This window comes from Laccaria bicolor, genomic scaffold, assembly GCF_000143565.1.
Source record: "Laccaria bicolor S238N-H82 LACBIscaffold_30 genomic scaffold, whole genome shotgun sequence".
Classification (NCBI taxonomy): domain Eukaryota; kingdom Fungi; phylum Basidiomycota; class Agaricomycetes; order Agaricales; family Hydnangiaceae; genus Laccaria; species Laccaria bicolor.
Genome location: NW_001889901.1, coordinates 260,677 through 286,282, shown reverse-complemented (window position 1 = coordinate 286,282; position 25,606 = coordinate 260,677). Strand labels below are relative to the sequence as shown.

Genomic DNA, 25,606 nt, shown 5'->3' with positions numbered 1-25,606 from the left:
CACTGTATGTTGTGGTGCTTGTTTTTGTGATGGAGGCACCCGAGCCTGACTAAGGCGGGCTTGAAGAGTTGAGCTTATGTCCTGTCAGCCCGAGTCAAGCGGGTGAGTAAGGAGTGACCTGGAATAAGTTTTTGCCCTTACAGTCGGCTACAAGGTATGGGTTGCAAAGATGGGTGCACGAGGAGATAATGGCAGTTGAATGCTCCGGAGGCTTCGCAAAGTCGGTTTGGGTAGATTGTGTTTCGGTCGAGTCCTGTGATGGGACGAAGACACAGTCGTTATCGTTAAGGACCATGCAGCCCCTCCGAGACTGTGTTCCCAAGTTCAAGCTGAACGCATTGAGCGGGGGCGCAAAAACTGGCACTCCGCTGAGCCATAAAGTGTTTGGCTTTGAGCGTGTCAGCTGTCCCTACTGCAAGGAAGAAAAAGAGGGAGCGCACCACAGCACAAACTGCTTGTGGGGTCAATCCATACTACCTTGGCGTCACCCACCAATCCCTCGATCAAGCTCTTGTTTCCTCGAACATTTTGGTAGGTCCTCTTCCGCAGAGCAACATCAGCAGCATTTCCACCAGGTGTGATTTGTTTTGGCGCCTAGAATATTCTCTGGCCCTAAAAGACCCATGTTTCCCGGGCATCAGACGCGTCGTGTAAGTGCTGGCGTGGGGTAGCTTGAATCCGAGCGTGTTGTGGTCGTGGTTGTGGTCGTGACAAGTAAATAATAACCGGTGACCATGACTCTTCTCCGCCCGGTCCAACTCTCTCGCTCGCCCCTCCTCCGCAAACTTCTTCCATGCACACGCTCTCTTCGAACGCTTCACCACACCTACGAGCACCAACCCTCCGTGGACCTAGAATGGGATGTTCATGCCGCGTCCATCGGGACAGAAGGTGCATTGATCATTCTCCATGGGCTCTTGTATGTTCCTCTCTTTTTTACTGCTCTCTTATTCTTGAGTGATAATCTGTATTCTATAGCGGCTCAAAGAGGAACTGGCAATCACTCCGCAAGGCCTTCCACCGAGCCTTGCCTACACGACCAATTTACGCCCTCGACCTCCGGAACCACGGCATGTCACCGCGCGCGGCACCACACACGAATGAGAGCATGGCGGCTGATGTCAAGCGATTCATTGAAAAATATGAGTTCGAAGACGCGACGGTGTTGGGGCATTCTATGTATGTACCTCTTTCGCTGTCCATTTTTCCTTTCTCACTACTAGTTTGCACTTGAAAAGGGGCGGAAAAGTCGCAATGACGCTCGCACTCTCCAGCCCTACCCTCATCTCCAACCTCATCATCGCCGACATTGCCCCGACGAACAAACCCCTCCGCCCCGAATTCGTAACGTACATCTCAGCAATGCAACACATCAACAGCTTAGCCCCCGGCGTCATCCGTACACGCGCGGATGCGGATCGGGCTTTGGCAGAATACGAACCCGTACGTCGTGTATCAAACCCACGTATATTATATTGAGAACGTGTACAGGACCTCTCCATCCGGCAATTTCTGCTAACCAACCTCGTCATCCCTCCTCACTTCCCCCATACGCCCAGTGTGAGCACGAGCGGGGCACACAGCAAACCAAGATTCACGCTCCCCCTGGACCTCCTTGAAGACTCCATCCCGGCGTTGGGCGCGTTTCCGTGGGAGTACCGTGTACCAGTTGGACGCGAAGGGCACAAGCCCGAACATCCAACATGGGATGGCCCCACGTTAGTCGTGAGGGGAACAAAAAGTCCGTATATAACGGACGAAAATCTCCCGTCGTTCAAGGCCTTTTTCCCGAATTCGAGGGTGGAGGAATTGGATGCGGGACATTGGGGTACGTCCTTTTTCTCATCTTGCCACTTTTTTTTTATGGGAGGTGCTGACGGCGAAAATAATTGAACGTAGTACACGCGGAGAAGCCGAAGGAGTTTGTAGAGTTGGTGGTTGAATTTTTGGACGGAAAAAGATGATGGGGTCCGAGGTCGACGGACAATGAGTGGGCAACACTGTGAAGGTCCGCCTAACATGTCGGCATCTACTCGAAAATCAGGATATCTCGCAGCATTGCCAATTGTCGTCATGATTAGTTTTATTTTTCAACTAGACAAGGGTGCTCCCGTTCGAACTCTAACATCTGTCCCAGGATTTACATAATGTCATTTGACGAGAGCAGCCTTCCATGGGACAATTCCGCTCGAGCACCACTACGCAATCCAGGATTGGTCGTAATTGTCTTCGACATGCCAATAATTGTTACGAGACTATTCCAAAGCCATCAAGGGTCCCGAACCAACAAGAACAAAAGAGTACATAGAAACGAGTAAGAAATTACAAAATTCGAGCGAAGCAGGAACGGACAATATCAGTTCCATCGGGAACATCCATCAAGCATTTCAAAGTTCCTACAAAAGTCGAGAAAAGTCTGTAAACTCCGTAATAGCCTCCGTGAAAATGCTTAGATAGGGCCCAGGGAGTGGCCGAGGGCGATAGCAGTAATGAGGTTATTCAAGCCAGCGAGGAGAGCAATAAAGCGGTCTCCCTGTCTGGTCAAATCAGACTTGAGGGTTGCAAACGACGATTAGTACCGTTAGTCTTACAAAAGCAAAGGCAAATGAGACGTACTGGGAGTTTCTTCTGGATCGCCAAGCTAGTTTCCTCAAATTCATTCCCAAAATTTTCCAGGTAATCGATTAGGAGCTCGAACGCAGGAAATCCGAGTTCATTAAAAATGGTACCTGCGTCCGCAAGGTCCTGCTCCAGTTGACCAATGGGGGAAAACAGCTTTGCCTCAAGCTGGAGAATGCTAAGGCCGTCAGCTTCGTAAAAAAGAAGAGTGCCCTGGTGGAGAGTAGTCTGTTAGTCCAGTCTGTTTTGCAAACTTCTGCCACTTACAGTCTGCTCTACCACAGTTCTCAGTGCAGTTATATCAGAGGTCAATCGGGTAAGACCACCTTCTAATCGCTACACATGTACATGGAAAGGAATGAGAATTGGTAGTATGGACCTGAGCGTGAACTGAGCTGACTCACTGTAGCAAATTGTTCGACATCAGTGTCAGTAGAACTTGCAAAGATGTCTACAACATTTTGAAGGTCCGTCCCAACTGTGTTGAGATAAGATAGAATCGTTGAGATATCTTGGGTGCTGGCGGGCAAAGCGACGACAGAGCAAACGAGAGGGACGAGGACGATGAGGCTGGCAAAGAAACGCATTGCGAAGGAGGAGTGGACAGTGAGTTGTTTGGACGTCGCTGAAGGACTGAGGGAAATAAGTGTCGATGGGCTCTTTTATAGCCATCTCTACGTGATGCATTAGATAGGAGTCTTGGTTGACCCAGCGCCACAAGACGGCATTCGATTCAAGAAGGCGCCGTTCAGCATCAGCATCGTGACTTGGAGTTTTGCTAGTGGAGGGCGTAGATAGAATAGCAACTCTTCTTGACTTCTAGAAGTAATGATACTTCTCCCCTGCCAGCCAAGTAACTCGTGAGGGAACATCTGGCGAGAATATTGTCCAAGGTGTTATACAATGTGCATGAGAGCATGGTGATACAACCAGAGAGATCGGATGTCAATGTTAGCGAAATTAGTTCGTGTTGACATGAGACCCTCAAGCCAGCCGACTGACCTCCCAATAACCCGTTAAATAGAAAGGCCAGCCACTACTTACTTCAATGTCAGTCATAGCACACTGGCATCGGATACAAATAGGGAGAAAATGATGTACTTACTTGCAAAAAGGAAGCTCTTCCTACCGCGCTTCAAGCCTTCCGAAAACGTAGTCACGTTCATAAAATGCGCATCGGAACCATCGGCAGGTAAAGAGTGATATGCAGCACTTGCTGACCCTGACGGCGATGGCGCGAAGGGCGATTGGCAGCTACCTTCAAAACGATAGTATTTGGATAGTATTAGTCGATCAATTTCTTCGCGCACAATCCAAGCACAATCCTTCGAGTTGTCTCAACAGTTTATAAAGTGTTGCTTCGCCATAATGTGCCGCTCTATCAACGCTCTATCATCCAAGTCGAATAACGACCGATGTAATTTATTTTTCAACTACTAAGCAAGGGCGCTCCCGTTCGAACCCTAACATCTGTCCCAAAATCTACATAATGCCATTTGATGAGAATGCGGCAATTTCGCTCGAGCACAACTCAATCCAGGATTGGTCGTAAATGTCGAGTCGCCATACTAATGATTCTTACGAGACCATTTACGAGCCACCATGGGAGGGCCCCGAACCGACAAGATTAAAAGAGTACATAGAAACGAGTAAGAAATTAATGAGCACATTGATATTTGAAAATTCGAGCGAAGCAGGGACGGACAATATCAGTCCCATCGGGAAACATTCTTCAAGGTAATTCAAAGTTCCTACAAAAGTCGAGAAAAATCTGTAAACTCCGTACTGCCTCTGTGAAAATGCTCAAGGACCGCCCACTGGTGGCAAGCTGAGGCCAAAAGCCAAATCGATGTAATACAACCGAGACTTGATGTCACTACTGACGGCGACCCCCTGTGCGGCCACGTCATCCTTGATGATGGCAAACGTTGAAGAAGAGTACGGTCAGTCTCACAAAGGCAAAGGAAAATGCGACATACTGTGAGTCTCTGCTGGATCACCAAGGTACCTTCCAGGAATGCATTCACAGAAACTCCTACGGATTTGGCTAGAGCCCCAAACGCAGCTGATCCGAGTTGCTTATGAAAGGGAATGGCTGCGCCTGCAAGGAGCGGCTGCAGTAGAGTAAGCTGACGAAGAAGCACATCTCTCGTAGCGTTGAGGATGGTGAGGGCGTCAGGTCCGTCAAAGGGAGTCAGAAGAGGGTACTACGTAACGGAGAGTAGCCCGTTAGTCTAGTCTCCACGGTTTTGAGAACTTCTGTCACCTACCGCTTGCTCTACATAATCTATCAGTATAGTTAGATCGGAGGTCAATTGACCAAGATCATTTTCTACGTCCTGCACGTGGAAAGGAATGAGAATCGGCAGTATGGACCTGAGCGTAAACTTGAGCTGACTCACTGTAGCTTGTGCGGCATCATTGATAGTTGAACGCTGTAGGAGGCCTGCGGTACTTGAGAGCTGCTTCCCAATGGTGTTGATAGCATATATAACCGCCGAGGCAGTTTGAGTGCCGGCAGGCAAGGCAACGACAGACAAAACGAGATGGACGAGGACGATGAGGCTGGTAAAGAAATTCATTGCGAAGGAGGAGTGAACGGGTGTCTTGTTTGGACGTCGCTGAAGGGCTGAGGGAAATCGCTATCGATGCTGGCTTTTATGTAGTTCTCTTGAATTAGATAGAAGCATTGGGTCACCCAGTGCCGCATGGCAGGTATTCAATTGAAAACCGCCATCGGCATTACTGCATCCAGAGTTTTGCTGGTGGACGAAGCGTCGATAGAAGAGCAACTTTTCGAATTCTTGATTTCTAGATGCAGTGATTCTTCTCCACAGGTCAAGGACTTAGAGTCACATATTCGTAGTCGGGATATCAGCATTATTGAACCTTCGAAGGCCACAAGAAGTCATGGCTCGGCGAGGGGTGATACCGGACAGCGCGGAGTGAGGGCTTGAGATGACGCGAGACGTCGTAATTTGACTTCCAAAGCTCGACTGAGCGGTACGGATTCAATATCTCAATCCCGATGGCGAGCGAAACGGTTCTAGAGAATAATCAGCGCACCGTCTGTCCCGATCGACGGGATGGGGCTTGGACATCGTATTCTAGGTCTGCGGAGGGTTGGTAATAGTAGATGTGGTGAGGCGTGCTGCCGGTAAGAGAGCGTGTACGTGGAGGATGTTTGTGGAGGACGAGGGATGCTGTTGACGTCTGACCACGACCAGTATGAGACCTTGCTAGTAGACCGACCTCGGCCAGTTTGGCCTCCCAATGGCCCATTGAATAGAAAGGCCAGCCACTTTCTTTCTTCCAACTTTTACTGCCTCCCGGAATCCATAGACGTTGTCACCTTCAAAAAAATCCGCATTGGAGACCGTCGGTAAGTAAAGGATAATATGCAGCCCTTGCTGGCCCTGACAGCGACGACGGAATGGCGCAGTGGATGGAATTGAGAACTTGGAAAAATCGTCCGCATCGTCTGTGATAAAATTCCCACGATAAGCTACTGCTTTCAACCGCGAACGCCGTAGGTGTAAGGATGAAGGGGCGAAGAAGCGGTTGAAGAAGTGAGGATACAGAACAATTACACTTTGTATCATTCCAACTCGTTTTCGAACGTGGGGAGCCCTGACTCTATTGAGAAGACTTTGAGCAGTATATATGCGCGACAAATCAAGATGTCGTCACTATATTAGTTGCAAAACACCTCGCGCCACGTATCTCCCTCCGTTAGATATCAACGTGCTTCTCTGCTCCTCCCCATCCGCCTCCTAACGACCCCCCTCGCCTCCTCGCCCGGATCACACTTCCTCCCAACATCATAATTATACCACACCAGCGCTTCTTTCGAATGCGCCACCATCTTTCCTTGGGTTAGCGAGAATGCAGAGGCGGCGACGTGAAATGTGCTGTTGTCGTCTGTATGGTGGTAGTTAGCTGAGGGAGGGGGAGTGGGGAGGGGGCGGTAGCCTATTAGGAGCTGTTGTGCGTGTGGTTTAGTTGAGTTGAAAGGAAGAAAGATGAGAAAGGAATAAATAAAGGACGCACGGTATCGGGATACGTGACGATCCTCTTGTATTGCACCTCTATAGATTTTAGGATGAGGGAAACACCCTGCGCGCTGATCATGGCTCTTGCGCGTTCGGGGCCACCGAGTTCGTCGCCGAGTGACATCATCCATTTTATTCGTGCCTGTAAGTAAGTAATCGTCAGCCCTACATATTCAAGTAAAAGGTGAATAAATGCGCACCGACTCAAAGAACCTCACTACCCTCTACACATCAGCCTCTTCGCCTCTCTGTTCTGTAACAACGTAAAGCAACTCACCATAACGAACATTATTGACATGCCTACACATTTGACCCCATCAACACCCCTTCATCTCATCCAGCAAAAGTAAAGTAAGAACGCACTGAAACGCATCATGATCCCCCCAAACGATCCTCTGCTCCCAAAACGACAGCGGGTCATATCCCCACTCCCTCAAACACTCTTTCGCTTGCTCTAATGTATGCGGTGTGTCCGAGCGGCCGGCTGAGCCTGGAGGGAGTTGGTAAGCTAGCGTTGACATTTGCGCTGCGGCCTGGTCGTGCGTCGGTGGTGGTGGGGCATCGGGAGAGGAAGGCCCTAATTGTCCGGGTGGGATGTGGAATGGCGAGGAGGGGTCGCGGAAGGCTGCTTGGAGGTCCTGTGTTGAAGGGGGTTCGTGAGTGTGTTGAAATGAGTGAGTGAGAGCGCGTCAGAGTGAGGTTGTGAGGAGGTTGAGGTAGAGTGAGTAGTCGGGTTTGTTTTCGGGGAAAGTGGATTGAAAAAGGAAACAAACGTACGCGTATCGACGAAGAGTCCCGCTTCGGTGGAAAACGTAGGAGGGGACGGAGGCGGAGAGTCGTTCGGAGTGAGGAGAAGGAAGAGGCAGGGAATAGAACCATGTCGTGGTGAGAGTGAACGTGAATGATGACTCGGGATGCTCGGACCGGAAAAAAAAACTGAAGACAAATTTGCGTAAAGATTCTACGATTCTGGCGGTTAGTACCTATGTATAAAGAGATATAGGCTGGACGCGAGATGCGCTAATGAAGATGGTATATGTGCCGACGTTCAAAGAGAGTGTCGAACAGTTACAGAGGTATATCAAACACCTATGTTACCTTTTCCCTACGTCCCACCAACGTCCCACCTTCGTTTGAAAGCATCTTCATCATCGATCTATGCAGCGGGGTATTCTTCGTTAGCATAGATCGCAAGTTCTCACCAAAGAGCAGGTCAAGGGAGAAAGATGGTTACAAATCTACGGCCAATCAAAGAGAGCGCGGCGCTAGTCTAGGCATATGCCATGATGATGATTGATGGAGGCGTCTGATAACTCTTTCCTCCAATCGTCCATCTTGCTAATCTTTCAACAGATTCTGGCTGGGAACAGCAATGTCTACTCTGCCTGGCCATGATCATATCTCCAGTTCCGCTCCGGATCCCTCTTTAGATGGCAAAGGGGGTACAGAGTCAGCAGCAAAAGCAGGAGAGGGTCCTAGCTATGGTGCGCCCTATTCGAAGACTCTACCCTTGTCTTCAATGGTCTAAGTTACTCATGCAGTATATTACCGCCTATACACCAAACTCGGTGCATTTGAATCAAACCACGCCCTCTACGACAACGACCGTTTCATTGGCCGCATTCCGTCAAAATCGATTGCCCCTCCTCGTACGGTGGCGTCTATTAAGCGGTCCCTGTGCAAACTTGAGGACCTTTTGGTGCCCGACAAGGTGCTTCTCTTCACACCGCTCTCAAGCCCTGCACCCAAAGAAGACTCTGCCCGCCTCTCTTTGTCCGCTCTTTCTGGGCCAGGCCTCTCCGAACAGGATCCGATCGCATTGGTTGTCGAGTCGGAGAAAAGGACCGACTCGGAGGTCTCACAGTCGGAGAAGCTCCCGGAACGTTCTGATGATACCAATACCCACTACGGCAAGTCTTGTCGATGTCTCCTACTCAAATAGTGCACTCATAAGCTTTGCAGTATATTATCGTGTTTACTTATCAGAGGGAAAAGGAGATGAAAAGGCAAAGACGTTCTTCAACGAAAACGATGTTTCATTAGGACGCATCAACACCCTCTTCGTTGCGCTTGAAAGCATGTATCGCAAAAGTTGAAGGCCTGGTCACACCAGGTCATGCACGCTACAAGGACATGGAACTCTTCCAAGACGTAGATAGCGACACTGCCATGAGCGACGCCGACGTCATATCCTTCCAAGGTGACACTTATCCAGGTAGCGATGAAGGCGCTGAGCCTGTAGCCCTTGTCAATGCAACCCCCAATACGGCATCGGACCACAAGGCCAAGCCTACATCAGGAAAAGTTCTCAGTAAATATCCAATAGACACCGCGGCAACAGTCCCTGCTCTTTCAGATGGTCCAGATTCAAATTTCACGAACCGCGCTCGGATAAGATATGATCACAGTGAGTAATAACAGTTCCTGAGATACTCATCCTATATAATCCCACCGCAGGCTACAACTACCTCAACTGGCTATCACTAAACAAAAATGAGATCGTTTACACGGATGGAGTTAAGGTCACCCACCGTATTTCTTTTCTTTTCTGCTTTGCCACCAGATTGTTGACGCTTTGCTGGAACAGAGTCTTTTCCAGGATACATGGTGATTAATTCTAAGGGTGAAAAAGGCTGTGAGTCTCTAATTTGCCTTTGGGTTATGGTAGTTGTTGATTTTATTTGGCAGTTGTGAATCAAGGTGAGTGGTCTCCTCCCTCTGTCGGAGTGGTTGATATCCACCGTTTGGCTAGATTTTGTTGAATTTATTTGATTGATGAACATCGGAAAGAGTGTATTGCTTTCGGAATGGGATATGTCAGGACTTACATAGGCTCAGAAGGGGTTGAGGTACTAGTACCGTAGTTCTGCTAATATGTATGTATCATAAAAGGAACTGATCATAAAAAACGAAGCAAACATCGTGCGACTTGCAAATGCCGATTATTGAACGTTGAAGCTTCTGAAGTGAATCGATACACAAGGTAAAAGTAACTAATTAGAGATATACGAGAACAAAACCCGAAACTCTTGCATTCGTGAGCGTTCATTAGTCAATTCACCAACGCCTCACGGGATTGGAATTGCACTGAACGGGAATGCGAAACCTGAAGATCCCGTTGGCAATGTCTGTATCCAAGCTCGTACAGTCCTGCTGTATCGACTGGAGCTTGAGTGAATGGAAGGCCCTGCCTGTGGAAACGAATGGCGACCCAGAATGCGTAGAAACGGATGGCGAGGCCGTGCCTCTTGATGGAAACTGTGACACAGTCGCAACGAACGGAAGCCCCATAGGTAATTGGGAGCGATAAGTAAAGCAGGAGACGAACTTAGTGGGGCGATTTGATCGTTTCTGCCCTTTCCGTCCGCGCGTTCGACCCTCGTTTTACTAGGACCACGACCAGCACCGAGAGGAGCAGAAAACGAGAATAAATCATGTACTATCCCCCAACAGGAAGAGTGCGCTGAGTCCTGTTGGGTGAATGTCAATAGGTGTCGTTAATCTTTAGTCAGAAAATAGGCGTTGAGTTTCGCTGAGTTTTATTCGGTGAGCTCCTCCCACCTCCTGATCTTAGTCGTCGGCGATGTCGTCGTCTGAGCTTGTAGGGGAGGCTAGCATGCCTTTATCTCTACATCGACAAAGATTCTCGCTTCGGTGGAACAATAGGAGGGGACGGAGGCGGAAAGTCGTTCGGAGTGGGGAGAGTGAAGAGGGAGCAGAAGCATTACAGTGCTTTGCATTGCCGTCTGCACAACGGAATTTGGAAAATATGTTTGTACGTGTTGTACCGTGACTGCCACAAATCGGAGAGAAACAGACCTCTTCATCCAACAAGGCTTGAAATTTCTTGTGCTGAGACACGATGCCCACCATGCCAAATGATAATCTGCGCGCGCATCGCATCTGATACCTATGGCACCATGAGAGTTGGGTGTGGAAGATTCAAAATTCCCAACGTGGTTCTAGTGTGTGACAATCTGTGACGAATATACAGAACCAAACAGAGTTTTCGGATTTTCGTGTGCAGACGGCAATGCAAAACACTGTACTCCAGAAGCTCGGACCGGAAGCTGAAGAACTCGCAAAAACTAGGCACGTGATAGGAGGTCAAAGGCGCCGATGATCATCATGCAACGCCCGACGTTCGAGATTCGAGAAATCCATTGGCGGAAATCTTTTCGGTACGAGTCGGGGGCCGAGTTCCATAACCCCATCGTTGCACGTTTTGCCTCCTTTTTCTGAAACCTCTTATCTTTGCAGCATTCGAAATCCTTGACTGCGCTGTTTCAACATTTTTCTCTGTGACTTGTCGCGATCAACGATCGATGTTGAGACGGTTTACGAACGCTCTTCAAGACAGATTTATCGTGTTTGGCGCACGCTCAACTTGAGGTATTCCATACAGTGCACTTCCCTTGCTATAGATCTTGCGAAAGCGAGTGCACACTTACGCTACCATCACACCCCCCACACACCCGTCTGATCATGACCCGGGGTCGCATGAACCCTCCTTGCCTTCAACCATTCAAGCGCTGGGGATACAAGGATGTGGACACATGAGGTTCTCATTAAGGGAAAACGCATGGCGAGGCTGGCGATAAGGATGCTAGAAAAGGGGCCTGAGCTGCCGATGCATCTGTCCTCTGAACGACCGAGGCAAATGTGGCGAGGTCTAGGTGGGGTGGCCTACTGCGTTGGTCCCTGTCCCAGCAACTCGTCTTTGCCAGGCGAGTACCGTTACCCATATTGTCTCCTTCATTCATTCAACCATCCTATCCTATGTACTGTCAGCCAACAGATCATCCTCGTATGTGGCCCGAGCTCAGCCTCTCAACGCATGTTCTCACAGCTCTGCCCCAAAAGAGGAGCTGCATCCTCATTCAAGTCCGGGCCCCAATGCCATCCCATTCTCTTATCCGTAGGTAATACAACCCACCTCTACTACATATGTATTGCCACCGGGAGTACCAACCGCTGGGTCACGACAGCACTTACCTGAGCATGCTTATTTGCACGAACATGCATAGGGCTCACAGCTTACATCCAAACTTCTTTAAAGGACTGTTCTCCGAGAAGACATCTAGCCACACCGAAGTCATCTACCTGACCAAATCAATTCACTCACAAGGAAAGAGAAAGAAGCAAGGGTCGATGAATTAGTTGACAGTTTGCTATGTCTGATTACCACATTCAAGTCTAACCTCTCCTTCGTCCGCAGATTCCTTCAATGCCCCTGCCGCCCCCTTGGCCGCATTGATAGACCTGTTCTCAGACCAGTGTTATAGATCTGGACCCCCTTTCACGTGAGTTATGATTTTTTGTGTGCTCTTATTGCATCCAACAGGCCCGATTTTGGTTTGAACATACAATTATTGCTCAGTACAGTCCCTTCTTTATCCTCAGGTCCTTCCTCCATCGTCATCAACGGTCAAACGCGGTATTCTTGATATCACAACGGCTACTCCCATCAGCGTTGGTCTTTCCAGCTCATCCTGAAAGCAATGAAAGGCACGAGTTTGGCACCATCTCCCTGATCAAACTAATTGTCAGGTTAAAGCTAGACTGCGTGTGGTTCTCCAAAAATCAAGGGTAAATTTCGCCTTCCAGGATCAAATATAAAGCGCATGGCCTCCCCGAAATCTGGCCTACATACATTCTGTCTCACGGACAGCACGTTGCCAAAGGAACTTGTCATCGGCTTTGAATGTGAAATCATCGCCGATCCTTCAAAACTCAACCAGAAAGACTGACGTCATAAAGAGCATCTAACACCTTATCTTCACCACATACCTCGATATACACGATTGTGTTGATCTTTTAGGCTGAACTCGCGTGTCATAGGGGAATCGGAGTTGAAAGCAATTCAGGTGCACACTGTGAGAATGCCCTTATCTTTCAAGCGCGCGCTCATCCCCGGCTGTAGGCTTTGAGTTTAACGGCAAGAAATGATTTAAGTGCGTGTTAATAATTCGTATACATAAAACCTCGGCCGGATCCACTACTGAGAGACGCACTCCCTCCTGCTCTATTCCAGCTTGTGCCGTCTCCATCACGAAGGCTGTATCCAACTCTGCTCAATAGCCTTCCTCCCTTGACGACAACGATAATGCCACACTTTGAGAATGCCCACATACGTGACATCAATCGAGGGACCTTCGTCGATGCCAAAGATGACGCTCACGTCCAGGTATTAACCAGTGGAAGCCTTTCTTGTAACGTTACCAAAACCCATCATCGTGGCCTCTACTGATAGCTCTGCTAGCCTTTGAAAATCTTCATCGCCATGTGGCCGAGAGCGCGTTCCACGACTCATGCGCTCGATTTCCCCAGCCTAAATGTCACCCAGATACCCGCAAGGTAGTTATAAAGACGATCACTACAACCTGGCTTGAAGCAGACAACAACAACAGAGATTTGTGTGGAGGCGGAAGTGCTGAGTGTTGTCACAAGAAACCAATTCTCTGGTTACACGCTCCAGCCGGGGCCGGAAAATCAGCAATAGCACAATCGGTTGCGGATGAATGTTGCTCTGCGGAACCTGCCACCCTCGCCGCAGGCTTCTTCTTCTCCCGCAATGCGGAAGAGAGGAATACAGAAAAATGTCTGGTGGCGACGCTCGCGTATCAGATCGCGCGCTCCATACCAGCCGCGAAACCCTTCATTGAAAATGTCGTTATGGACGACCCCTGCATATTCTCTCGTTCTTTGGAGGCTCAATTCGCTAACCTAATCGCTCGGCCGCTCGTCCTAGCTGCCATTGAGGACCCATCTTCATCGTGGCCAAAGTTGGTTCTCCTCGACGGCCTAGATGAGTGTCACGACGAGCTGAAACAATGTGCAATCATCGAGGCGATATACACCACCCTCACTCGTTTTCACATTCCTCTCCGATTTCTCATCGTCAGCCGCCCAGAGCCTCACATCCACAATATTTTCAGACGGCATGATGTTTTCTCCATTTCCCATTACCTTAAACTTGATGACTCGTTCAATCCCGACCAAGACATCAAGACATTCCTTGACGCAGAATTTTCCCGCATCCGTACCTATCATTCATCCATGGTTTCAGTCGTTGATTGGCCATCCAAAGATGACATCAGGCACCTCATTTACAAGTCATCTCAACAATTCATCTATGCCGCGACGGTGATCAAATTTGTCGGTGACCCACGGCACAACCCTGTTAAACGGTTGAACATGGTCCTAGACTCTCCGACTGAAGCACGATTAATCTCTCCGTTCACAAATCTCGATAACTTGTATCGTCAAGTTTTAGATGCTGTGCGACTCGAAAATATTGATGCTGTTCTTACGATTTTTAGCATTATTCTCCATTTTTCTGTGTGGACACCATCATTAGCCAACATTGCGGGCCTAATGGCCATATCTTTTCAGGATGTAAGGTTACTCCTGTATGACCTTCAGTCTATCATCGATTTTTCTCTCGTTGACTGCGACTCGGAAGTCAAATTCTTTCACGCGTCGTTCTCTGACTTTCTGCAATCTCATAATCGAGGTGGGCCTTACTACATTGGCGGGAGGGAAAGGTGCGTTAAGGTTGTCCGACTGTTTTTGCGGGTAATGCTAGAAGAGCGCTGTAACTGTACAAACCAAGCTGGGACCGAATGTCATCACGCATACTCCCAGAAGAATTGGTCCAATCGTCTTCCATTTACAGAGCTTACACCAGCGCTTTTCAGCGACCTTCAGCAGTACTTCCTGAGGGTCTCGACGGACCTCGATGCAAACTCTTACGGTTTCTCCAGCATTTATAGCCGGCTCAATGAAATAGCGCACCTGATATACATATGGCCAGGAGTCACCGCCAGCAGATCATCCGAGGTCAGTTAACCGTTATTTTACACCAGTATCACCAATATCCGGAATGCTTATGCTTGTAGCGTCAATGCCAGGATCTCCCTACTAACCATGAACCGAAGAGGCTTCTTGACTTCTGTGGGCTATTTGACAAGGCTGTCAGGAAGATTCTTGACAGTAACTCGAGAAGTTGTCCCGCGGATGTTCTCATCGTGCTATCTGTTTTGATGCTGCCCCGTTGGCGAGACAGAAAACCTACGCTTGACCGATTGTGGGGTTTCATGGTCAAAATATATCCACCTGAAAATCTTCCTGCTCAAAGGATTGCAGCCATATTGAAATCTGAATCAACAATAATCAGCGCATTCGCCGAGTCCTGCCACTCTCGGTTCGGACTACCATCTTATTTGCAGTTGAAGCAGTTTTTCAAGGATCCTTCACGTTCCGCCGAGTATTTTCTCGGTGATACCAATGCACAGTTGGCCATCTGGTCGCTTACCACTTTGTTACGGGGTCCCTCAAGCCTCGTTGAAAGTCATGTTCCGCCCTTCAAACTGGGGATCGAATTTGGTGAACCAGAATGCATTCCCTATGACAAGCGTTGCTCGATCTGTATCCACCATCTTTCCTGCGCTTCGGTTTCGTCTCCAGTCCTAGTCGACTTTCCTAGGCCAGTTGACCCGGCATTGGGAGCTGAGTTGGATGAAGACTTGAACAAAGCCATTGTTCGATTTTTGTTGGTCTGTAAACAGGAGTTGCTCTCAGCCCACGCCGTTCCTCACTAGTGCATTTGAATTGTCAGGACAACAGCCAGGCCTACGAACTGCTCCTCCAGAGACAAGCGACTGAGAAAACTCCTCGCTTGAACCTGTTTCGGACCATAGCTACTGCTATCAGAAAGATATATGAGCGCCTTTCGTTTTCCGGCTTTCGGTGGTGACACGTAAATACCTGCCAGGAGGACTTGAAGTGGTCGCTTGTCATCTTTTTTTTTCCGGCAGTTTCAAACAGTTGATGGATGTAGACTGAAGAGTGAAAGGCTTGGAGGTCAGTAGGGGACCCTTAAAAGAAGCACAGACCTTGTGGCGTCGTGCCATTGTGTCGTAAGCGACTCTACATTTACAGCGCCATTCTCTCTGCCTCAGATCCGTCGCCTTACGTGCATCGCGTCAAACTGGTCCGGGGTCGTTGGAAACGATGGACATTGCGGTAGCTCAAATGTATCGTCCTCGCGTCCAATTCCTCGTGTTTCCCACCAGCGATCTAATTGCTTGTGGACTGCAAACGATCCTTGTCGTTCCGGGGTTGCAAGGATCTTGACAGGCGGAATACCTCCTTTATCAAACCACGGGGATCACTCAGGATCCAAGGACATCTTGTACGCATTGTAACCACGTACATTCGGTCAGACGTCCTTGCGAAGTGTTCAAACGCGTGTATTGATTTTGATGATATCGGATATTCTTGCCTTTGTTCTAGGGGATCCGAATTTGAGGCAGCTGGGGGTGGGTTTCTGGTCAGTGGGCAGTGAAGTAAAGTGGCATAGGGATATAACGTACGCGATCGTGTGCTGTGATGATGGAGAGCGGACGTCGTTAGCATCAGTTAGCTACAAGAGTTTACTGACTTAGCAGTACAACATAACTAGTTGCTGACTTGTTTAAATAACTGAATAAAATAAAAATAATATTTTTGAGAACGGCCTTCCTTCACCCTCATCGTTATCAACAGCGTCGGACGCCCTCTTTCCACTGCCTACGACAACTATCTTCCGTGGCGTTGGAATTTTAGATTTAAATCGCGTGTCACAAGGGACCCCGGACATAGATCAAGAACGAGGTCGACTTGTCTCCCTGCTAATTCAAGCTAATGAATGGTCCCCAACCATGACCTCGACGCCCTCTCAGCTCAAAACACCCGTGCACTCGCACCCTCTATCTCCAGATGACGCCGTTTCGTCAGCTCGTGGTCGCAGAAGTCGTGGTGGTGGGAACACCGTGAACGGCAATGGACTCGGAAGTGACTCAAGAACATCACACGCGACGAATAGCAGCAACTACTTTGCGCTCAAGGCAAAACTCGAGGCACAGGACAGCACCACGAACACTCATCACAATTGGGACGGCAGCGTTCGCGGATATGGGAAAGTAGCACCTGAGAAAAACGCGGAGGGGCGGAGCCGACGTGGTTCTACGTCTTCTGCATCTCTGGCTCTGATGTGGGAACAGACACCAGCATCACCCAGGGTTCCACCACTTTTCGTCGTGGGCTCGTCTTCCCAACTAGATCATTCGGCCCTGGTCCCAGAAGTCATGGTGATAGATGCGGTCACAGATCCCCTCCTTCCCGCGGGTTTGGCAAACCAAGTGCTCGCGATAAAATGGCACGAGTACTCAGACGAAGCGATACAAACCACCATATCTTCCTTCTCCGCGTTTGATTCACCCGCAGACGCCTCCACACACCCGTACCACCCCGCCCTGCGCGTCCTCTCCTCTGCGGTACACACTCTATCTCGCGTGCGGGTGGGGCTGGAAGAGAACCAACGCGTGTTAAAGGAGAAAGAAGCTTCACGGAGACGTAGGGCAGATGAATTGATACGGGAGCTGCAGTTGGTCAAACCTGCGGAACAAGAGACGGCAAGAAGGGTGATTCGGGCGTTATTTGCGGATGATGATGAGGAAGAGCACGAGGTGAGGAGGAAGCAGAGTGTTTTGGTAAATTTCTACGTCTTAGTTCTTGACTTTCAAGTTCTGATGCGCATTCTAAGTCGCTCACGGAATCGCTCAGCGAAGCAATCGCGGACGAAGCTCCTATCTCACGGAATATGGCAGAACCAACCCTCAGCACGATGCCTGAGGAGACTACCGAATCTACAACAGCTCTATTCACTACACAAGCGATACCCACAAACGAGACACATATAGAGACATCTACTACGAACACGAGCATTGAATCTCAAAACAGTCAAGAAGCAGAAGAAGAAGAAGTCCCTGATCAACCAACGATCACAGCTCCGAAAAAATCACGACACGATCGACATTCGACGCTGATGGGAGAATGGATGGGCACATGGTGGGGCAAGCAGCGTGCTCGTAGGCCGGGCAGTACCCCTTCGCCCGACAAAATTCAATCATCACAAGTAGAAAATTCGACTCAAAGTAGTTCAGCTGTCATTCCTCCTCCACGACGAAAATCCGCGAAAAGTGTATTCGGCACCTTAGGAATATCAATACTCAATCCCACGGCATCGATGTCCACGTCCAGCTCAACAACAGCTGCAGCGTCTCCGACGCTGGATGGTCCTAGTACAACCCCATCAAAGAGAAATTCGACTGTCCCAGTGTCAGAGGACACAGTGTCCGATGCAGTATCCATCATGGGTTCAATTAAATCTTCACGCACGAACATCGGAGCTTCAGGCCTGCCCTCTCCCATTCAACCATCTTTCCTCCCTGCCCCGCCCTTGATAACGACAGATACCAGCTTGTCCTTGCTCGTGCCGAACACCAACTCTATTCCAACTTCTCAGCATCCACCCGACTCACAATCCGTATCCGCAGCTGACCCAGAACTCGCGCCAATAATGATGCAGGGTGCCTCTCTTCGTGCAATATCCAACGCCATGCGGGTGATGACCTCAGACCCAGGAAGCGTCCTTGCAGATGCAGGACGCGAGACAGGGCCATTGATCAAAAAGTTGGCATTGGAGTTGGTGCAGAATGCACGTGACGAGGGTGTTAGTTTTAGGGAGACAAGGAGGGAAAGGGAGGCAGGGTCTTCCGCTTCTGCTACAGATGGCGCTGGGTCTGGGTCTGGGTCTGCAGATTTGGCCACTACGTCATGGCAAGGTGCTGGAGCTGCGACGTTATTGAAAGGTGCTTTGACGCGGGAGGTCGAGAGTAAGCGTGGGAAAGCCAGAGGCACAACGACGACGACGAAATCCCGTGCTGCTTCAATTATACAGGTAGCAGCTGGGGCGGTGACTACACCTGCTGGGTTCGCGTCTCCGCTTTTTGGATCATTCATGAGCCAGCAGCAGAGTAAGCCAGCTGAGAGAGCTGCTGTTCTGGGGTCGGGAGTTGAGGGCTCGAAGTCGCCTTTGGGGTCAAGAACGAATAGCAGCGCAAAGATTACGTCCCCTGTTACAAGTCCCACCTCCAACCTCAATTCGAGTGCGGGGTCTATGGGTATAGCTACTGTGCGAGGAAGCAAGCCTCTGTCGGTCCCTTTGGAGTCGATAATCCCAGCCATGGCAAAACCGCCAACGCAGTACTTGTCGAGGACGTACACCCCACTCACTGCGAGGGAATTCCGATTCTCCATACCTCTGCCGCATCGTTTTGCGAGACACAACCAGAGTGATTTGAATGATCCAACACATCGACCACTTACAGACCGATTTGGGTTTATGTATGATGTATCCCAGTACGATGTGCTCCTTCTCATTCGCGCAAAGGAGTGTGGGAACACGGCGCCTGCCTGTTTGACTGGGGTGAAGATCGCGGATAGGGAGGAGGACAATAGTTGGCCTGACGAGGAACAGAGTGCGGACATGGATGGAGATGAACACCCGACTGGCATTGGGATCGTCAAAGACCATTGTGGGTGCGAAGGGAGTGGGGAAATGCCTCTATCACTTCCTGCTTCCGTTTCGGATTTGAGGAGTATCAAGAGCACGGAGTCGCCGAATGCAGGATCTATGAGCACGAAATCGCGTTCGTCATCGAAGAGCCGCAAACGGTCGTCTATGGCTGTATCTGGTGTGATATCCGCCTCGACGATAGGTGTTACATCCACAACGTCGATATTGAGCGTGAACTCTGATACTCCCCGTCATGCATGTCCCAACACCGTCCTGAAATTGCTCGACCAGCTCACGGAGATCCATGACCAGCGACAAGCAGGACAGAGGAAGGAATGGGATGCTTTCGTCAAGCAACGAGGGAAAGCCTCCAGAACAATGAGTAAACCTGGGGGAAGCAGTGGAGGGAACAGTGGGGGAACGATGTCTGCTATGTCTGGTGCTGCGGCTATTCTAGGGCTTGGCACCGCAGGAGAGGAAGACGAGTTAACACATAGTGAAGGCCTGATTGGGTTTGCGCAGCTTGGATTGACGTCATCGAATGCGCGCGATCAGAGGCGGGATTTCGAAAGACTGGTGAGGAACGGAATTCCGTTGGTGTATCGGAGTAAAGTGTGGTTCGAGTGTAGTGGTGCATTGGAGATGAAGGAACCGGGTGCGTTTAGGGATTTGTTGGCGTTGAAGACGGAGCCGGTTGGTGCTGGAGTGGAGGTGGAGATTGAGAAGGATGTGGGGAGGACAATGCCGTTGAATATCTTCTTTGGTGGGGATGGGGCGGGGGTGGATAAGCTGAGGAGGGTATTGGTTGCATACAGTCGGTGGGTGGCTTTCTCTCTCGTCCCTTTTTGTGATACTTATGTGTTGTTTGTTTCAGACGGAATCCAGCTGTGGGGTATTGTCAAGGGATGAACCTCATCACTTCCACCCTCCTCCTCGTGCATGCCGACGAGGAGGAAGCGTTCTGGATGCTCGCAGCTATCGTTGAGCGTATCCTCCCTGAAGACTTTTTCTCGCCCTCTTTGCTCCCCTCACGAGCATGCCCGCTCGTTCTCCTCGATTATGTACAAGAGTACACTCCCAAACTTCATGCACACCTGACAGAGCTGGGCGTAGATCTCGGAGCTATCTGTTTCTCATGGTTCCTGTCGCTCTTCACTGATTGTTTGCCTGTGGAGGTGGGTGTCTTCCCTCACCTAACTTCGATGCTGGATCGCTAACCGTTGTCTTGACAGACCCTGTTCAGGGTATGGGATGTATTCCTTGTCGACGGGCTAGATGTTCTCTTCCGGATTGCCCTTTCAATCCTGAAGAACAACGAGCCAGAGCTTCTGCGCTGTGAGACAATGCCTGCCGTCTATGTCGCTCTCGAGAACCTCCCAACTCGGATGTGGGAAGCTGATAAGTTGTTGCAGGTGGGATTTCACGTTTCACTTCTTTTCTGATCGCTGACCATGAACCTCTTGTAGTCGGAGTTAGACCTCCGAACTTACCTGGTTCACGCAGACCTTGTGAACAAACGCAAAGCTCACGTCACTGCTCTCAATCAAATCATGTCATAACTCGCCATTTGTCGCAAGCTCATCACCATAAACACATCACACGTACACAACTTCAAGTTTGGGACATACCTACCATCACTTAATACCATTTGTTATTCCGCCATCTTGTCACAAGTCGTAGTCTTCGCATTCGCATTTGTTCATAGAGTCTTCTTGCTTTCATTTTACTTCAATGAGGCATTCTTGTATGTATATTAGTAAATTATGTATCGTATGTACCTGCACATCGTAGATGATATTTCTTATAAGTCAGCCGAAGCTAAGCTAAGTCACACACGACTGTTGACTTGTTACCACCCCTTTCCGAACAAAAAATCTGACCAGTGCTTTTGTGGGAGCGAAGAAAATAATAAAAGGGAGTTTTTGTGCTACAGTAGATTTTCAGATAACAATCATTCCCATTTTCTTTGTATTTAAACTCATCTGGTACTAGGTAGTATAACAAAAAGGATATTGGGTGACTTTCCGTAACTCAAATCTATAAAAATGAATAAATTTGACCCTTATCGGAGTTTGAAACGAGAACTTCACAGGAGGGTTTATTGGAGTGAATAAACCGTAACGCCAACTGATTAGATTCTATTTGATGTATTTGCTTGCCTTGTACAAACTCACTTCCCTCCCATCTGAGCTGCTCTGAGGTCGTGTAGGCCCATGGATGGGTTTATTATACTGATTATTCATCCACCCCGCTGTAAAATTAGACCACACTCTGGGTGAAGCCCAAAAAATCCCAAGTTGAGCTGAACATGGCTGTGGATCAATGAGTTAGGTGTCAAGAAGGGTGTTTGTAAAGGGAGCAACAGTTTCCAGGAGGGGATTTTGTAGCCATAAGACATTGACACGTCTAATAGACTCTGTAGTGGCTTTGAACTGCAACGAGAGGGAGCAGAATGCCCCAGCCGTAGGAGAGTAGGTAGAGCTGACTAAGCCATGTGGGAAGGAATCGTACCCAGGAAGGAAAGGTGTCCCCTTGGCAGGGTTGATTCCAGCGTTTGAAATCTGTTCGAGGGGTCTGTACCCTCTGAATAGATTAAGGTTTGTAACTGGGTTCCAACCAGGGACTCCATCAAAGTTGAACCCTTACAAGACTCGGCATCCCGGCAAAGGACCCTAGATTTCGTTGATTTATTCAAATCTAGAGAATTTGTGTTACGGAAAGTCACCCATTACACCCAAAAGGAGTAGAACCTGGTTACTACACACTGAATTCAAAGTTCGGAATGGAATGTAGGCATGATAATTGATAACCACCTCACCACAATGGTTGTTGAAGATCTAGCCAAGTCATGTTACAAAAACTTCTGCCAAGTAGTTAGTAAAGTAACAAAAAGGATATTACATCTGTCAGGAGTTGAACCCACTTGCTACATGCCCGAGTTTAAAGTTCAGAATGGTAGACAAGCATAATAACCACTTCACCACAGGTACAGTCATCCACCCCCTCACGATACACCACCCCCATTTGATACACTTTTGACTAGCTAATATGTCACTCAATACTGCACCAATTTTTATGAAACAAATTGCAATGAGTAATATAAGCTCATTTCTACCACTGTACAAAATTTGCAGACATTCGAGGCAGCATTGATGATGTTGTGAAGTTTTCGAGATGGACTGTTTCAGAAATGACCGAAATACAGTCACACCCCTCAATGATACACCCTTAATTTTGGTTTTTCTTCATCAAATGCTGTTCAAACATTCTGAAATTTGGTACACTTATAGTCTCAGACCAAGCAGTAAAATAACAAAAGGAGTATTACACCTGACAGCAGCCGAACCTGCTTGCTACACACCAAATTTAAAGTTCGGAATGCAAGGCAAGCATGGTAACTAGAGGTTGATGCTTAGCGGTGGCAGCAGGAAGTTATAGAAGGGCATTTATTAAAGATTTTCATGTAGTTTTTGTGGTGAAAGGTTGTGCTCACATTTGTTGAAGCTAATCTCTCAATTTCAGTGTATCATTAGTGGGTGGATGACTGTACATATTGTTATCAACTTAAAGATCTGTATACTACACATCCAAACATCTAAGCTGGCTGCCAGTGCACCAGACCAAGGCAGACCAAGCAGTAAAATAACAAAAGGAGTATTACACCTGATAGCAGCCGAACCTGCTTGCTACACACCAAATTTAAAGTTTGGAATGCAAGGCAAGCATGGTAACTAGAGGTTGATACTTAGCAGTGGCAGCAGGCACCTTGCTTGTTGACAATACACTGCTTTGCACCAATATGATGTGACTTTTTNTCATAGACACTGGGAATGGTTGCATGAAAATGGATAAGTAAACACATTATTAAGGTGGGGCAGTGGGTGGGGGTGGGAAGGAAGGCATTCAGAATAGTTTTGAGTTGGACTTTGTCCTTATATGCCTTCAAGAAGACATGAATGGATTATGATGTTACAGAATTAAAGCTCTGCTCAAACTCAGATTTACATATCACTTCCAAGATCACCATTTGACTGTGAGAATTTGACAATCTTTCTGTTTCTACAAACCACAGACCACAACAACCTAAAAGAAAAAAGTTGCCAGCTTCTGTTATGGGCTTGTAATCGTGTTTATCATCGAACAAGTAAACAACTTAAAACATAATTTAGCCCTACCTTCTAAGGTCATTACAAAAATGCCATTGACCTTGGATCTCTTCAACAAATTTGCACCAATATTGGATGATGTCAAACACTCCTAGTGTACATTCTATACTTGACCTATGATTGTGCTACATTGAAAGGTGAAGCAAAACCTCATAAGGTTTTGTGAACCTTACAAAGACCATGAAGTGATCCAATGTTGTTGTTGTTTTCACTTGAGACATGACAAATATGTAGGGCTACCTATGTATAAACATATGCTCTCAAAACTGTGGAATATGCTGAAATCTCTTTTGTCCTGGTATATTTACTCTCAATTTCTAAGTTTGGTGATGGAATTGTACATCCATCATATGCATGAAACAAACTTACAATAAACAAAGGGATCAGATCCAAAAAATGAACAAATAAATATGATCTGAGTTCATATTTAGAATACACTAAAATCTTGGCCCAGGAAGTTCAGCAAATTCTAAATATGAATTTAAATCATATTTATTCAATCATTTTTTGGATGTGATCCTTTTTTTTATTATAAGTTTGTTTTATGCATATGTTGGATATACAATTCCATCACCAAACTTAGAAAATGAGAGCAAATATGTTAGGGGAACACTGGTTTTGGTCTATTCTCCAGTTTTTAGTGCCTATGTTTACACCTATGTGGCCCTTCATATCCGTCTCTGCCTGAAGTGTTTGCTGATGGTGTAGATACCTTCAATGAGACTATAACAACTGAATTAAGACATAGCTTGTTACATGAAAGTACATCAACTATATTAGATATATCTGTACACTGTCCATATGCCATATATCAAAAAGACCACAGTGAGAGCAAAATATATATCTTTCAACTGAAAGCAGCAGCAAAAATTTAAAATATCAAAGTGCCAAGTTTGACCAGTGATTTGCTTCCAGGGGGGGAGACTGAGTTCATATGCCTTGCTGTTTCTCTGTAAGTTCATTGTGTGAGCAAGGAATTACAGAGCAGAGAAACCTTATTTTGACATACCAGCAAAAAATGAGTAACAGCTTTGTTCAACTGTTCAGATTGTTGACACTGTTTGCATATAAGTGGAGCAACAGCTTTGCTTGGCAACTGATCATAAGATATTTCATAGTCTAAGCCTGACTCTTTCCAGTCCAAGTATGACTCTTCACTGTTTGGGTTTGAGTCACCACCCCAAATTGTCAATTTTGCTAAGTCAAGTGTAGGAAAATCAACCAGAACTGGAGATGAAATGGAAGCACGAGAGAGGTGGTACATGCAGACTAAGCAATTTAGCCTGTAGATGCTTTTATCCTTGCAAGATGGCAAAGATTGATTGGCAATATGTTTTGAGGAGTTCTGAATCAGGGAAGTGAGGGACCATAGAGCCATCTGTGTATTGATATTGCCAAGAAAGAATTCAGCAGAACGTGAGGGATCTGCAAAAAACTCCTCCAGTATATCAGTTGTTCCCCTTGTTTCTTCATGATAAAGAAACTCAAATACAGAGAATATCCAGCTAGTTAAGCTTTCCCTGGCTAAATCAGGATGGCTTTTACATGAATATATCCTCTCTATAAGGACTTTGAGGACTTTTGGGTCCATGTAGAGCATCTTTGAAGGAAGTTGACGAGACATCATGAAGATAGACAGTGAAGTAAGAACAAATGGGAGATGAATTGGTTGGCGAGTCTCATTAGTCCAACAAAGAGTAGCCTTGTGAATCATTTTTTTGCATGTCTTGTCAAATAATCCAAGGAATCCAGCAAGAATTTTCTGTTCAGAGTTCAAATCTGGCTTAAATGGATATTAGTGCCTCTAAAATAAATCTGCCATAATAAGGTGGCTCACACAGGATTGAAGCCAGCTGATAACAGCTACTGCTGCACAAAGAGTAATTGACATATGCCAACAAGTGCGATGTTGACATATGTTGGAATGAAAATCAAGGTCTTTTGACACCTTTAGCAAGAACTGTTCAAGAAGTTCAAGAAGTGTTGAGGTAGGCTCCACATCTGGAAGATAAACAAACCATGACTGGTAAGCACATGCATGGTGGCAGTGAATACAATGACAGTCATGGGTTTTACAATTGCAGTACTGCTTCAGTACCACCTGCAAGAATAGTTGGATAACATGAGCACATTTGCCTCTTCTGCCAATATAGTAAGGTCCAGCCCGAGTTTCACTCTCCAGAAAGTCAGAGAATGATGCATGAAAAAATTCAACTTGTGAATTATTGTCAAAAACCTTGACAATAGAGTGCAAGTCATACAGCAATAAGTGTATGTCTTGAACAGATACAGCCATGATATCTGCAATGCCAGCTAATGTGGGAGCATGACCCCTATGACGGAGCATAATGCAAAAAATAGTAAGG

The 25,606-nt window shown here is 47.6% G+C and overlaps 6 protein-coding genes across 6 annotated transcripts; 3 read left to right on the top strand and 3 right to left on the bottom strand.

Annotated features, from left to right (window-relative positions):
• Window positions 1–2,449: 2,449 nt before the first annotated feature.
• Window positions 2,450–3,206, bottom strand: LACBIDRAFT_330935 (uncharacterized protein; the record flags this gene model as incomplete). Its single annotated transcript, XM_001885231.1, has 4 exons — window positions 2,450–2,533; window positions 2,617–2,832; window positions 2,887–2,955; window positions 3,024–3,206. 4 exons carry the CDS (start codon window positions 3,204–3,206, stop codon window positions 2,450–2,452), a joined length of 552 nt encoding a protein of 183 aa, XP_001885266.1.
• A 1,035-nt stretch (window positions 3,207–4,241) lies between these two features.
• On the bottom strand, window positions 4,242–5,240 carry LACBIDRAFT_295120 (uncharacterized protein). Its single transcript, XM_001885230.1, has 4 exons — window positions 5,022–5,240; window positions 4,890–4,958; window positions 4,599–4,826; window positions 4,242–4,530 (listed from the first exon to the last, which is right to left on the bottom strand). Exons 1-4 carry the CDS (start codon window positions 5,199–5,201, stop codon window positions 4,423–4,425), a joined length of 585 nt encoding a protein of 194 aa, XP_001885265.1. The 5' UTR covers window positions 5,202–5,240; the 3' UTR covers window positions 4,242–4,422.
• A 1,118-nt stretch (window positions 5,241–6,358) lies between these two features.
• On the bottom strand, window positions 6,359–7,550 carry LACBIDRAFT_330933 (uncharacterized protein; the record flags this gene model as incomplete). The annotated part of the gene is made up of 5 exons (XM_001885229.1): window positions 6,359–6,601; window positions 6,670–6,813; window positions 6,949–6,997; window positions 7,035–7,309; window positions 7,449–7,550. 5 exons carry the CDS (start codon window positions 7,548–7,550, stop codon window positions 6,359–6,361), a joined length of 813 nt encoding a protein of 270 aa, XP_001885264.1.
• Window positions 7,551–8,043: 493 nt separating this feature from the next.
• Window positions 8,044–9,535, top strand: LACBIDRAFT_330932 (uncharacterized protein; the record flags this gene model as incomplete). The annotated part of the gene is made up of 8 exons (XM_001885316.1): window positions 8,044–8,155; window positions 8,213–8,554; window positions 8,658–8,762; window positions 8,785–9,078; window positions 9,129–9,203; window positions 9,271–9,306; window positions 9,360–9,371; window positions 9,462–9,535. 8 exons carry the CDS (start codon window positions 8,044–8,046, stop codon window positions 9,533–9,535), a joined length of 1,050 nt encoding a protein of 349 aa, XP_001885351.1.
• A 1,511-nt stretch (window positions 9,536–11,046) lies between these two features.
• On the top strand, window positions 11,047–11,896 carry LACBIDRAFT_306360 (uncharacterized protein). The gene is made up of 2 exons (XM_001885315.1): window positions 11,047–11,398; window positions 11,470–11,896. The coding sequence occupies exons 1-2, from the start codon at window positions 11,218–11,220 to the stop codon at window positions 11,595–11,597; spliced, it is 309 nt and encodes a 102-aa protein (XP_001885350.1). The 5' UTR covers window positions 11,047–11,217; the 3' UTR covers window positions 11,598–11,896.
• Window positions 11,897–16,375: 4,479 nt separating this feature from the next.
• Window positions 16,376–20,879, top strand: LACBIDRAFT_399497 (GTPase activating rab protein; the record flags this gene model as incomplete). The annotated part of the gene is made up of 5 exons (XM_001885314.1): window positions 16,376–17,206; window positions 17,260–19,892; window positions 19,949–20,249; window positions 20,307–20,486; window positions 20,541–20,879. The coding sequence occupies 5 exons, from the start codon at window positions 16,376–16,378 to the stop codon at window positions 20,631–20,633; spliced, it is 4,038 nt and encodes a 1,345-aa protein (XP_001885349.1). The 3' UTR covers window positions 20,634–20,879.
• Between the last annotated feature and the right edge of the window lie 4,727 nt (window positions 20,880–25,606).